A 12,182-nucleotide genomic window follows, 5' to 3' on the forward strand; every position below is an offset into this window, starting at 1 on the left:
CTCAGTTTGCCCCTCCTTCCGTCAGCGCAGCACTGTTCAGGGCCTCTCCTATGACCTCGCTGACACTGTGTGGGGATTTACAGCTCCCTCACATTTTAATGTGCATGGTGCAAAAAAAAAATTAAAAATCCAGGTCTTAACGTTAGTAAAATGACCTTACTGAACACGTCACTTCCTGCAAATAATGAAACCTGAATAAGGACAAAATATATATATAAACTTAAAAGGGCACATCCTACAAAAGTGGTATTGTCAACTTTATTCTGTGTTGTTTGAATTCATGCTACACTTCATTAGAAGATATGATAAAAATGAGTTCAGATATGTTCACTATACATTCAAAATAAAGTAAGTTTTGAGAGATGACAATCAATTTTAACACTGGGCGGAACATTATGAGGAGCCTACCTATCATTAGCAAGACATCCTATAAAACATTAAGAACTCATTAGTTCCTATCATATTCTTGAAACAAACTTTATATGATCCTCGCTATACTACTTAAGAATCTATTGGACAAGTTTAATCATATTAAAAAGAAACAAGAAGGTTAATAATTTCATATAAGCTAGATAATACCTTTTAACAGGAAATTTAATCAACATTCAGCTAACATGGTTGAAACCCATAAAAGAAACAATTTAACTTTTCTGAAGTTGTATACATTTCACCAAATACAATTATCACATATACACAAGTGAAATCAATCAATTGCAATACAATCTCAAACAGTGGGCACAAGGCTTACGCAAACCAGCTGGCTGTTGAAACCTCTAAACTGTAACAATCTGCAGCAAAAAGCATCCGTGTACGCATTTATCAAAAGCCAAATATGGCTCAGTGTTTTCTACCTCTCTCCCCAACTGAAGGAGTAACTGGCAGGTCTAAACAAGAGTCTGAATTGAGTTAGACACGTAGCTTGCTGCTTAAGCTCAACATTTCAAACCGCTTGTCTGCGAATGTTCAGTAAAATTAAGAGGCATTTTTGTGCTCATCAAGGTAAGGGATGTCAGTGCCAGGGATGTGGAATATTTTACTACTTTTTGCACCCTGTATTAACATGAAGCACTCCCAGGACATGAATAAGATGCGGAGTAATGCTTCCTCTACACCGTTACCATAATGTCCCTTAACCATGCTGTCACCTTCTACATAAGCTATCCTATGACCTATCGCTGAGTGTGATTTGTTATTGAATGTTAATTATTGCTGAAAAATAGCCAGCTTTGTGCAACTGGCTCCTGCTTACCGGGAATTGGGCTCAGAATGCCCAAAGTCATCTCACTTTAGACCCTTAGAGACAGGGAAAGGAGATTTTCATTCTATCAGGCTGGGCAAGATTCAAAGATCAGGTTCCTGAGGTGAAAGGATAGTGTGTTATCACAATGCACCACCCAGTCCCTTCTAAAATATTACTGACTGCTTCACTGCAGGTGGAAAATCACAATTTATAAGTAACAGCACTTAATAAATGTTCTGTTTCTAAAAAAAAATACCCACTGCTCTCTATCTGCAAGCTGCCTTCTTTGTCTCAAAGGATCAAGCAGGTTGGGGTGGAACTAGTGGTGCTAGCGCCCCTTCGCTGAGGAGTATTGATAGACTGCAAGGTGCTTCCTCCAGTGGCTCAGCTGACCACCCAGAAAACTCAATCACTGAGTGCAACAAAATTCAAATACGAGCAATCGCCTGACAGTGGAGACTGTGATTTGAACTTGGGCTTTCGATGGGTGTCCAGTGCTCTACCCCAAGAGCTACTGCCTGCCTTTTTATTCTGAGGTTTCAATTGGCCTCGAGGGACAGCGAACACTTTGGGACCAATATTACAACCCCAAAGAGCTGACCTTGCCGGTAAATGTTAGATCATTTACATAAGCTTCTGGGACTCTGAGCATGTTGCTTATGATGTGCCAGGGCCAGAGTTTAGGGCACCAGCAGCCAGTGAAGGGCTGTATCGCGCGGCGTGGATGGAGAAGGCTGAGGGGCACAGAAAGGGGACAGAGCTGATGGGCACAGGTTGGGAAAACCACCTGGTAGGGGTATCAGGGTTTAAAAAAACAAATGGTGTCTTCCCTTCAGTGCTCATTCCCAATGGGGTGGATGCCTAATTTGGATCATTTCTGGGGCCTAATGAACCTTGCGCACCGTTTGTGTGCAGGCTCACAGCACCCTTTGCACAGGCCACCTGCACCGAGGTATGCTGGGTACCTCGGGAGCGCTGTAGGCCTCAGGCCTTCGTGCCCAATAATAAAGGGAGCAGGTGGCTTGCCATCGGATTTTCAGCCCCTACATCTTCAGTGCTAGTTACATATCAAGTGCTAGTTACATACAAGGGTATCTAACCTTTTTCATTTAAATGATCGTAGCAATTTCTGCACAGTCTGGTCGTCTAAAACATTTTGGTTCAGATCTTATTTCAATTTTTATCCATCTGGTAACCCTCTAAAACAGTTTCTCATTACCTCGCGTTGTTGCATTCAGTGATGATCCCTCATGCTATAAAAAGAATAAATACAGTACACAGTTGAGTATAAGAAGATTGATTACTGAGCGTTAGCTGTCGGCACTCAACAGTTTTATTATCAATAATTAATGTGGAACTCAACTATGTACAGTACTTGTTGGGTAACGGGAGACCGCCCATGTGTATCTGGTGGTGTGAACAACATGTAGATAGTGTCTAAAATGTCAGCTCCTAAATGTGCAGCCTATACATTTGGTAGGCTGGGCAAAGCTGAATGTTCAGAATATCACAGTAGCTGGTACTGATACTGGGATGAACTGTGCTGGTAATGGATGGAATGGTATCCCATCTGTTTAGCATTTCAGACAGGTCTAGCAGCTGTACAAATGGCACATCCTCCCATACAAACTGCAGCAATGCACATTCACACCATGCTATATGCACTCCAGTGTTCAATTCAATGTGTGCTCTTATCTTCACTCTTGCTGGCATGGTAACAAGCAGGAAACAGAACTCTTTCGCACATCTGAGTGTTATTAAGCTCTCTGAAGAGTCATGCATTCCTCCTCCCTTTTCATGTGACTCAAGCCATCAGTTTTTGTCTAGCTTACGGAGTTACCTCCACCCCATTTGAACTTGGTAAACAAATGGCCATAGTCATTTAGCAGTTGACAGGCAAGCTGGAGAATTGCTTTTCTCCAGGGCATGAACCTGTGACGATAAATGGGTAGAGCGAGTTACACTTCATTCTAAAAAATATTCTATGCCGGAATGGTTTAATAAGTATATTCCTTGCACTACCATCCTCCACCCTGTGGAGAAGTCATTCAATCATAATATCAGACTCTTTAACGTCTGTAATACACAGCTCTAGAAACTGATCCAACCATGTAACATCCTTTTTTTTTTTTACAGTGCATCTCTTTTTTTTGTTCTTATATTTTATACTACAAATTACATGGACTTCAGCTATACATCTACACAAACACCCAGCTTCGTTTCTGTACATATGTAATGACAATAAGTGAGAAGATCTACCAAATATGGCACAATGAATAACAATAGGAATGAATGATAAAGCTTGGTAGACCCAAGTAGATAAGTGTGGCAAAAAGAAGCAAATACATTAAAAAAACAGCCAAATACCATTAATGCAATATTTTCAGTATCTTTAACTTAGCAACCATTTACTTCATTAGTCCATTACAGTGACCACTATCCAACTTTACATTCCAAGTTTACCATACACTTTGTTTAATTCCGCTTCATATTCACTTGTTCAGTAACAAATTAATGAAATTTGGTTTATTTTTTTTAAATGATATATCTAATAACAATCTTTGTTAAGACAGGTACTGGTACCTTCATACTATGCATACATAAAATGACACCATCACTGTAGTGAAAATATCATTGTTAATATGATGCCATAATGCTTTTCATTACAGAATGAAAAACATTAAAATGAACAGATAAAAGAATTATGGTTTACATTGATCTGTGAAAAGAAATCACACATGTAATAAGAAAAAACACACTGCTGGTTTAACCTGACTTTGATTTCAGTCACAAGAAAGACTTGTGCATTAAATGGCCCTTCTCACTCGTGACATAATGGCAGGTTACACCTCTTGGTACTCTCAAAGTAATAGGTCACCAAAGACTTGTGATGAACAGCAACCTTGCAATTTGCTTTTGTAATGGTGATGCCCTCGGTGAACATTCATTTGTTAGAGCCTTTTGATATTTTTTTTTATAAACTAAATAAACCGAATGGGAAATTACTAGTTCTGTGGCTTGAGAAGCAAGTCCAATCTAGTGCAGACCAGTTCATTGCAGCCCATTCCTACTTCACTGAACAACTCTGATTTGGCCATCTGTTTGAAAGTGACTTGGCAAATTGTTATATGTAAGACAATAATGCAAAAATTCCCTTAAACACAATCTCTTGCACTGAGTGCAACTGGTACAAACCTTCCAGAGGAAATCAAACAGGAAAATGTCAATTTTTCAAGGCCTGTTGATCCTGCATGAAGGTTTTGTTTAAAGTACAGGTGATGTAAAGCCATCTTCTCATCTAAATTGCATTGGAATTTTTCAGTGACTCTAGACTTGTCTCCAGTTCTGTAACCTGTGAAAAAGGCATGAATTGGAAAATATTCACGTAAGAGAAATGATAAGAATATGCAAATATATACAAAAACTCTTTTAACTATATATCGGTGACCCGATCCCAGTCCTTTGCCTATGCCATCCTCTAACTGGCTGTTAGGGGGTACACGTGTGCAGGATAATTTGCTCTACTCTTGTTGGCAAATATAGGAACTTAGGTAGGCCCTTCAGCCCCTCAAGCCTGTCCCGCCATTTAATTAGATCATCGTTGATATCTGCATCTTAGCTCCTTTTACCCTCCTTGGTTCTATATCCCTCAATACTCTTACCAGGATTACACTACCCTTTGGGTGAAGAAGTGCTTCCTGACTTCATCCCTGAACGGCCTAGCTCTAATTTTAAGGTTATGACTCCTTGTTGGGGACTCCCCACCAGAGGAAATAGTTTCTCTCTATCTACCTTAGCAAATCCTTTAATCATCTTAAACACCTCAATTAGATCACCCCTTTGATCTTCTATACTCAAAGGAATACAAGCCTTGTCTATGCAGCCTGTCCTTTTAGCCCCGGTATCATTCTGGTGAATCTGCACTGCACCCCCTCCAAGCCCAATATACCGATCCTGAGGTGCGGTGCCCAGAACGGAATGCAGTACTCCTGATTTGGCCTAACCAGAGCTTTATACAGCACCAGCATAAATTCCACCCCTTTGTATTCCAGCCCCCTCAAGATCAAGGCTAACATTCCATTAGCTTTTTTTGACTACTTTTTGCACCTGGAAATGAAATAAGAAATGAAATGATTTGGACTTTGCCAGGGACAAAAGAAACAAATAACACTGTGATGTTGCTCCAACAACTGTAACTCCAGTTATAAAGTAAATTTTCTTTCTAATGAACGACATTTGTGTCAGTGTGGCTCCGTTGGTAGCACCCTCACCTCGGAGTCATGAAGGTTGTGGGTTCAAGTCCCACTCCAGGAACTTGAGCACAAAAATCTGGGCTGACACTCCAGTGGAGTGCAGTGCTGAGGGAGGTGCTGCACTGTCGGAGGTGCCATCTTTCGCATCGTTCACTCAGTTGATTCCGGAGATGAGGGGGTTGACTTATGAGGAAAGGTTGAATAGGTTGGGCCTCTACTCATTGGAATTCAGAAGAATGAGAGGCGATCTTATCGAAACATATAAGATTGTGAGGGGGATTGATCGAGTGGATGCGGTGAGGATGTTTCCACTGATGGGTGAGACTAGAACTAGGGGGCATAATCTTAGAATAAGGGGCTGCCGTTTCAAAACTGAGATGAGGAGAAACTTCTTCACTCAGAGGGTGGTAAATCTATGGAATTTGCTACCTCAGAGAGCTGTGGAAGCTACATCATTAAATAAATTTAAAACGGAGATAGACAGTTTCCTAGCTGATAAGGGAATTAGGGGTTACGGGGAGCGGGCAGGGCAGTGGACGTGAGTCTAGGTTCGGATCAGCCATGATCCTATTGAATGGTGGAGCAGGCCCGAGGGGCCGTATGGCCTACTCTTGCTCCTACTTCTTATGAGATGTTAAACCGAGGCTCCATCTGCTCTCTCAAGTGGACGTAAAAGATCCCATGGCACCATTTCGAAGAAGAGCAGGGGAGTTCTCCCCGGTGTCCTGGCCAATATTTATCCCTCAATCAACATCACTAAAAGAGATTATCTGGTCATTACCACATTGCTGTTTGTGGGAGCTTGTTGTGCGCAAATTGGCTGCTGCGTTTCCTACATTACAACAGTGAGCACACTTCAGAAAGTATCTCATTGGCTGTAAAGCGCTTTGGGATGGCGGGTGGGCATGAAAGGCACTATCTAAATGCAAGTCTTTCTTTTTATGACCTCAGGATGTCCCAAAGTGCTTTGTAGCCAATTAAGTACTTTTTTAAAGTGTAGTCACTGTTGCAACATAAGAACTACAAGAATTGCTCCAATTGTATACTTTGCCTGAATCAGCCCATTTGCAGGCCACAATTTACACACTTGCCTAACCCCAGTTGTTACTTGTGGCTATTGCCGTAATTCAATTTGAGCGCACTTCCTTGTAGCTGGCAGAAAAATGACAGAGAGTTTAGCAGGTTGGAATAGGCTGGTCACCACCAAGATGTAGGCCTGTGATTTGCTGAAGTGTATGATGATATGGTGAGAGCTGTGCTGACTCACTACCTGCCTCTCTCATGGAGTCAAACCCCGTAAGAGCATAAATCTCTTAAGAAGTGCTGTATTTGATTTCCATTTAGAACTGGTATATAAATAGAAAGAGCTAAGTCAGAAATTTCATTTGCATCTCGAATTTTTAACTTGGCTCTTACCATTCAGACACATATTAAAACATGCAAAGGTTGTGACTAAATGGTCCGAATTATTAAAGGATTTGTCTGAAAGATAATGTACTGGTAGTAAGCACCTTATTTCGAGGGCAAACCTGAGGAGATCAAATGTGAAAAGTTAAATAGAAATCAAAAGGCTCTGAGAAATTAATTCAGTGGGTTGAATTCCAAGTCTTATCAGGACTGAAGTAATAGTTAATTATGTATTAAACTGGATAATGCAAATTAATTTACGTGCAAGGGAATCAAAGGCTAACTAATTAAGGAGATGCCAGGTAGGCACTGGTATAACGTAATGCAAATCACAGAGCATGGCGCCTGGTAAGCACTAGCTGAGCATGAGGAACATGTGCCACAGAAGAAGGTGGGTATGGTAGTGTGCCAGCAAGCACCAAAAGAGACTGGACAGCTTGTCCCAGGACCAAGAGGTTTCTGGCTTTTGGGAACAGGGCTACGGCACACCAGCTGAAAAAAAAACTCTTCAAGACCCTCGCAGTGGACCATTACATGGTGCAGAAACAGGAGAGCACGAGAGAAACACATTTATAGCTTGTGAGAGTTCTCCTGATTGTCTGCCGTAACCTCCCGCCCAAACTCCGGCGAAACAGCACAAACAGCTGTTTCCCTGGGATCTCTGAAGATCTTCCACTGAAATTATGGCGGATAACTGGGAGGAACCCCCCCGCCCTCCCCACACGGAAATTCCAGGTGTATATATTTAAATATCCCTGTCAATATATATTCATGAACAATTATTTTGTTCAAGCATTTTTGAAATTTTGCATGTCCTAATCCCTCTGATTTATACCATCTCATGCCACACCTATGAATGGCTGGGGTAGATATCTCATTATAAACCTTTTTCTCTGAATGTACTCTGGGGAAGTACGGTATAATACTACAGTAGACAGTAGATCGTTGCTGTCCTCTGCAATTAGCTGGACGTTAGATCTTTTCCCTTACAGTTTATCCCTCTCGTTTCCTGGGAATTGAAATCTTTTATTTATTTTTTTAAAAACAGGGAACTGTACACATTGTCCCCTCACACAGGATCCAATATTGGTTTATTCTACTGCACCATCACTTTTCTTCACCAATAATCTTAACAAAACATTAAATAGCTGCAAAACAAAAGGAGACATTGCCCTGTTATTCAGCAGCCGGGTGGGGGAATGGATCTGTGCAACTGGCATAAAAAAATTATTAGTAATAATAAAAGCATTCACTTAGAAAGAGAGTAGAGTTGAGCCTGCGGCATAGAGATTCGAGGAGTCGTTTTATGAGATTCCAGTACTGGATGCGTATTGACAAAAAGGTATTTAAATATACAACCTACAGAATATATGTAACCTTGCTAATGGCACATGTGGGTTGGAGAATCGGAGCTGTAACGTTATATTGTTATAATGTAACACTATCCTGGTGTTGCAGCCTCAGAAATGGCCCCGTCTCCACAAATATAAAATAGGTTTGATTTTGCATGTTTTGTCATTTGAAACTTAAAAAAACACTAATTATGTTAAAGCGCCCAGTTGGTCCCCTAGAATGGACAGCGTGCGTCCCTGTTTATTTAACACAGTAACATAGTAACGATATACTGAATTTATCCCGAGGCACCCTGCAGCTGTCCAGACCCTATGCTACTTTGTTACTGCTTTGCCAACCAGTGGAGCCAATCTTTCAGTTTACTCTGTTAAAAAATATTTTAATGATTTTGAAAACTCTGTTAGATCCCTGCTTAACCTTCTCTGTTCCAGCTTTTCTTCATAACTATAAACTTTCACTCCTGCTGTTATTCCAGTCAATCTTCACTCTACCCCTTCCCTAGTTCTAACAGCGTTCCTATGATGGACAAACACTGGTTGGGGTGTACAGTGAGCGTTCCTATGATGGACAAACACTGGTTGGGGTGTACAGCGAGCGCCTGATCCAGTCATATCAACACCATGGCTAGAAGAGCAGGACAGAGGTACTAGTCTGGTTTAGCTGAGGTCCGCTGCTCATCCTAGAACTTGTATTTGCATCACTGTTTACTCATGTCAACTTTTTGGTTTCATTAGCGAAGAGGAAGATACGGCCTTGGTGCCTTTTAGCGTCTTTCTGATAATTCATAGCTTAGAAATGAATATTGCTAATATCAGTGGATGAATGCTTAGTACGTTCATATGACATTCCTCCGCTAGTTTATGCAGCTGTTAAACCATTTATTTTAAATGGTTTGATCTTTCTGCTGAAATGGCAAAGGAATGTCGCACAAATGCATTAAGTGCTCATCTTCAAATATTACCAGCAGTAGATTCTAGATTAATAACCTTTTGTATGTGCAAATCCCTAAAGCAAAATTTCCTTGCTCTTTATAAAAAGGGGAAGGTTCTGTCTGCTAGATAGTGTGTATACCACAATCACTGAGTGGTGTCACAAACACTGTGTAACACTCCCGAGGTCCAAACACCCTCTGAAGTTTCAAAATCTGTATGGGTTTTCTATCATTAAGCATTTAGTTAATTCGCTGCTTTGGAAAATGACTAATGTGGACATTGTGATGAAACTTGGTGTAGTGACAGAACCCCTGCTGGGATCACAGCCTTGCTGAACTTATCCATAGTGTAGTCCTGTTATACTTATTATTTTAGAAGTAGAAAACATTCCGCTTCAGAATTTGAGGTGTGTGAACGATATCAGGGTGTTTGCAACTCTCCTGGGTCACGCTGACAATATTGAGTTAATTGCTTATGGTTCTGTGTACTGCTCTAGCTGAAGTTGCTAGTATTAAATGTGCATGGAGACACAGGCGTATGTGTATCTTGAATGCTGACCAAGTGTCTTTCAGTTCTGAAAGGGATAAGTATCAGAAGTTAACCAAACACAAATTATTGCTCAGCCGAGAGTGGGTTTGCAGGATCACACCCGTGAGCAGTTTGCACATTGTCAGACAAATCATTTTATTTGTTGGCATTGTCTGTTTATAATTTACAACCATATGGTCTGTGCTTTCTATGGGTGTCTAGGGAAGTACTTTTGAATTGTAATTAAACGATTCTACTTTAGCAAAGCAGAGATGAATGGAATATGTAAGATCCAAAAAGCATACAGCTGTGTAAACAGTTAACTGTATCTCAGAGGCAAGAGCGCCCTCCAGTGGACACACTTTCCCAAAACCAAGCATTCCCTTTATAGGTTGAAGAGTGAGTTTCACCGTCAGCATCCTTGCTTTAATCAGTTTCAACATAGGTACAATGGATTGTGCATGTTAGAGCCCTGACATGCTGTGCCATAGAACTGAATATCAAGCGGGGCGCATAACAGGTGGCCAATGCGATAACACCCGATATGCGCTACAAACTTCCACCCCAAAGAGTGAATCCTCCCGGGATGAGAGGGCTGCCCTATGAGGAGATTGAGTAGAATGGCCTACATTCTCCAGGGATTAGAAGAATGAGAGGCGAGACCTGGACGTATAAAATTCTTACAGGGCTTGACAGGGTAGATGCCGAGAGGCTATTTCCCCAGGCTGGGGAGTCTAGAAACAGGGGACATTGGGGGAAAAATTCAGTATCGCCCCGTTTGGGGCGCCATTATCGGCCGTGCGCAAAGTTTAGCGCCTGGCGCTAATTATCGCCTCCGACAGCAAACTTGGCTTTTATCGCCCCTGGAGGTGATTGGAGCGCTAAATCAGGCGCTTCACACCTGTCTTAAGGCGCAAAGGCCGAGAAGCGAGGCGCTACCTCAGAGCGCTGGCGAAGCAAGGAAGGGCAAATCAAAATGAACCTGCAAAGTGCTGCTCAGTACCCAAAACTCCTTCACACAGCGTTGAATCTCTCCAGAAGTCTCTCTCTCTCTCTCTCTCAGAATGCGTGGTGCAAAAATGTCACCGACAAAAAAAGGCAGGAAGCGGTCGCCTTTAACTAGCGCTCCCCCAGTCCCTTTCTGACTGCAAAACGCTCCCCTCAACCTGTCGTTGCTAGCGGCAGGTGGCAAGGCAGGGGGCGCCACTCAATATCCGGTCCGGGGCGCTACCGGGGCGTTGCGCACTCGACTGACATCATAATCTGCCGGCGCAGGAGATCGTGGCGGTAGTGTTTAGCGCCGCCACAAAATGTCTAGTTAATTTTGCGAGCGGCGCAAACATCGCCGCGCACGGGCACTAGTTGCTTTGCGCCCCATTAGCGCCCTCTTAAGGCGCTAACGGGAGGCGCAAACAACTGAATTTTTCCCCCATAGTCTCAGGATAAGGGCTCGGCCATTTAGGACTGAGATGAGGAGAAATTTCTTTACTCAGAGGGTTGTGAATCTTTGGAATTCTCTACCCCAGAGGGCTGTGGATTCTCAGTCGATGGGTAATTCAAGACAGAGAGCGATAAATTTTTGGGCACTAGGGGAATTAAGGGATATGGAGATCGGGCGGGAAAGTGGGGCTGATGTAGAAGATCAGCCATGATCTTATTGAATGGCGGAGCAGGCTCGAGGGGCCGTATGGCCTACTCCTGCTCCTATTTCTTATGTTCTTGAAGTACTTTAAACTTAATTAGAACTTTATAAAAGGGATATGTGAGGTATACAATATTGAGTTATATCACTAAGGTATAAAAATGATGTATTCACATTGAGATTTTGATCTGATTAGATATGTTACAAATGTCACTAGTAATATTCTACTTTCGGCAGTCTTTAGCCATACCTTGCTCTGAAGTTTCTCAATCTCTTCTTTATGTGAATTTTCAGTTTCTTCTAATGTTCTCCTTTGAGCGGTTTCTTTTTTCAGAAATTCTATTTCCCTAAAAGAAAGTTTAAAAAGCCATAAAACAGAAATTAAAACATCCCAACTTGAGATTCCCAGACAAAGTATGAGTTTCTTTTATCCACATAATAATGGGGTTAAAAACTCCAATTGGCAAAGTTGGCATACAAACCTTTAATGTGCTCATATTACATTCCTGTGTGTGCTATTGTTTTGTAGGTGTTATTTTAGAATAAATTGATTAATGCTTGCCTAAAAATAGTGCACGCAGGATCGTAGTTTGAGTGCATTAAATGATCGGAAGCAAACTTCGCAGATTGAAAGTCTTTTCCTAGCGTCTGTTCATACTATATTCCTTTAAATATTTTTCAACAGGAATGACTTATAATAAACACCCATTATTGCACAAGCTCAAATAATTGCCTGAGTTGGACTATTAAATTATATGCAATTATTATCTATTCAGTAAAAGGTCCTACAGCAAATGCCATCCCTATATACAGAGATCAGATATTGG

The 12,182-nt window shown here is 41.6% G+C and overlaps 1 protein-coding gene across 1 annotated transcript in view; it reads right to left on the bottom strand.

Moving 5' to 3' along the window:
- Window positions 1-240: 240 nt before the first annotated feature.
- LOC147101127 (neurabin-2-like) overlaps window positions 241-12,182 on the bottom strand; it is a 249,216-nt gene continuing 237,274 nt past the window's right edge. Inside the window, exons 9-10 of the mRNA XM_085966317.1 lie at window positions 11,606-11,702; window positions 241-4,592 (exon numbers count right to left, since the gene is read on the bottom strand). Coding sequence (XP_085822443.1) covers window positions 4,539-4,592; window positions 11,606-11,702 — 151 coding nt within the window. The 3' untranslated portion in view covers window positions 241-4,538. The remainder of the gene's footprint in view (window positions 4,593-11,605; window positions 11,703-12,182) is intronic.

The sequence above is a fragment of the Somniosus microcephalus genome, chromosome 24 (genome assembly GCF_052327205.1).
Source record: "Somniosus microcephalus isolate GS21.2 chromosome 24, FLI_Smic_1.0, whole genome shotgun sequence".
In the NCBI taxonomy this organism is placed as follows: domain Eukaryota; kingdom Metazoa; phylum Chordata; class Chondrichthyes; order Squaliformes; family Somniosidae; genus Somniosus; species Somniosus microcephalus.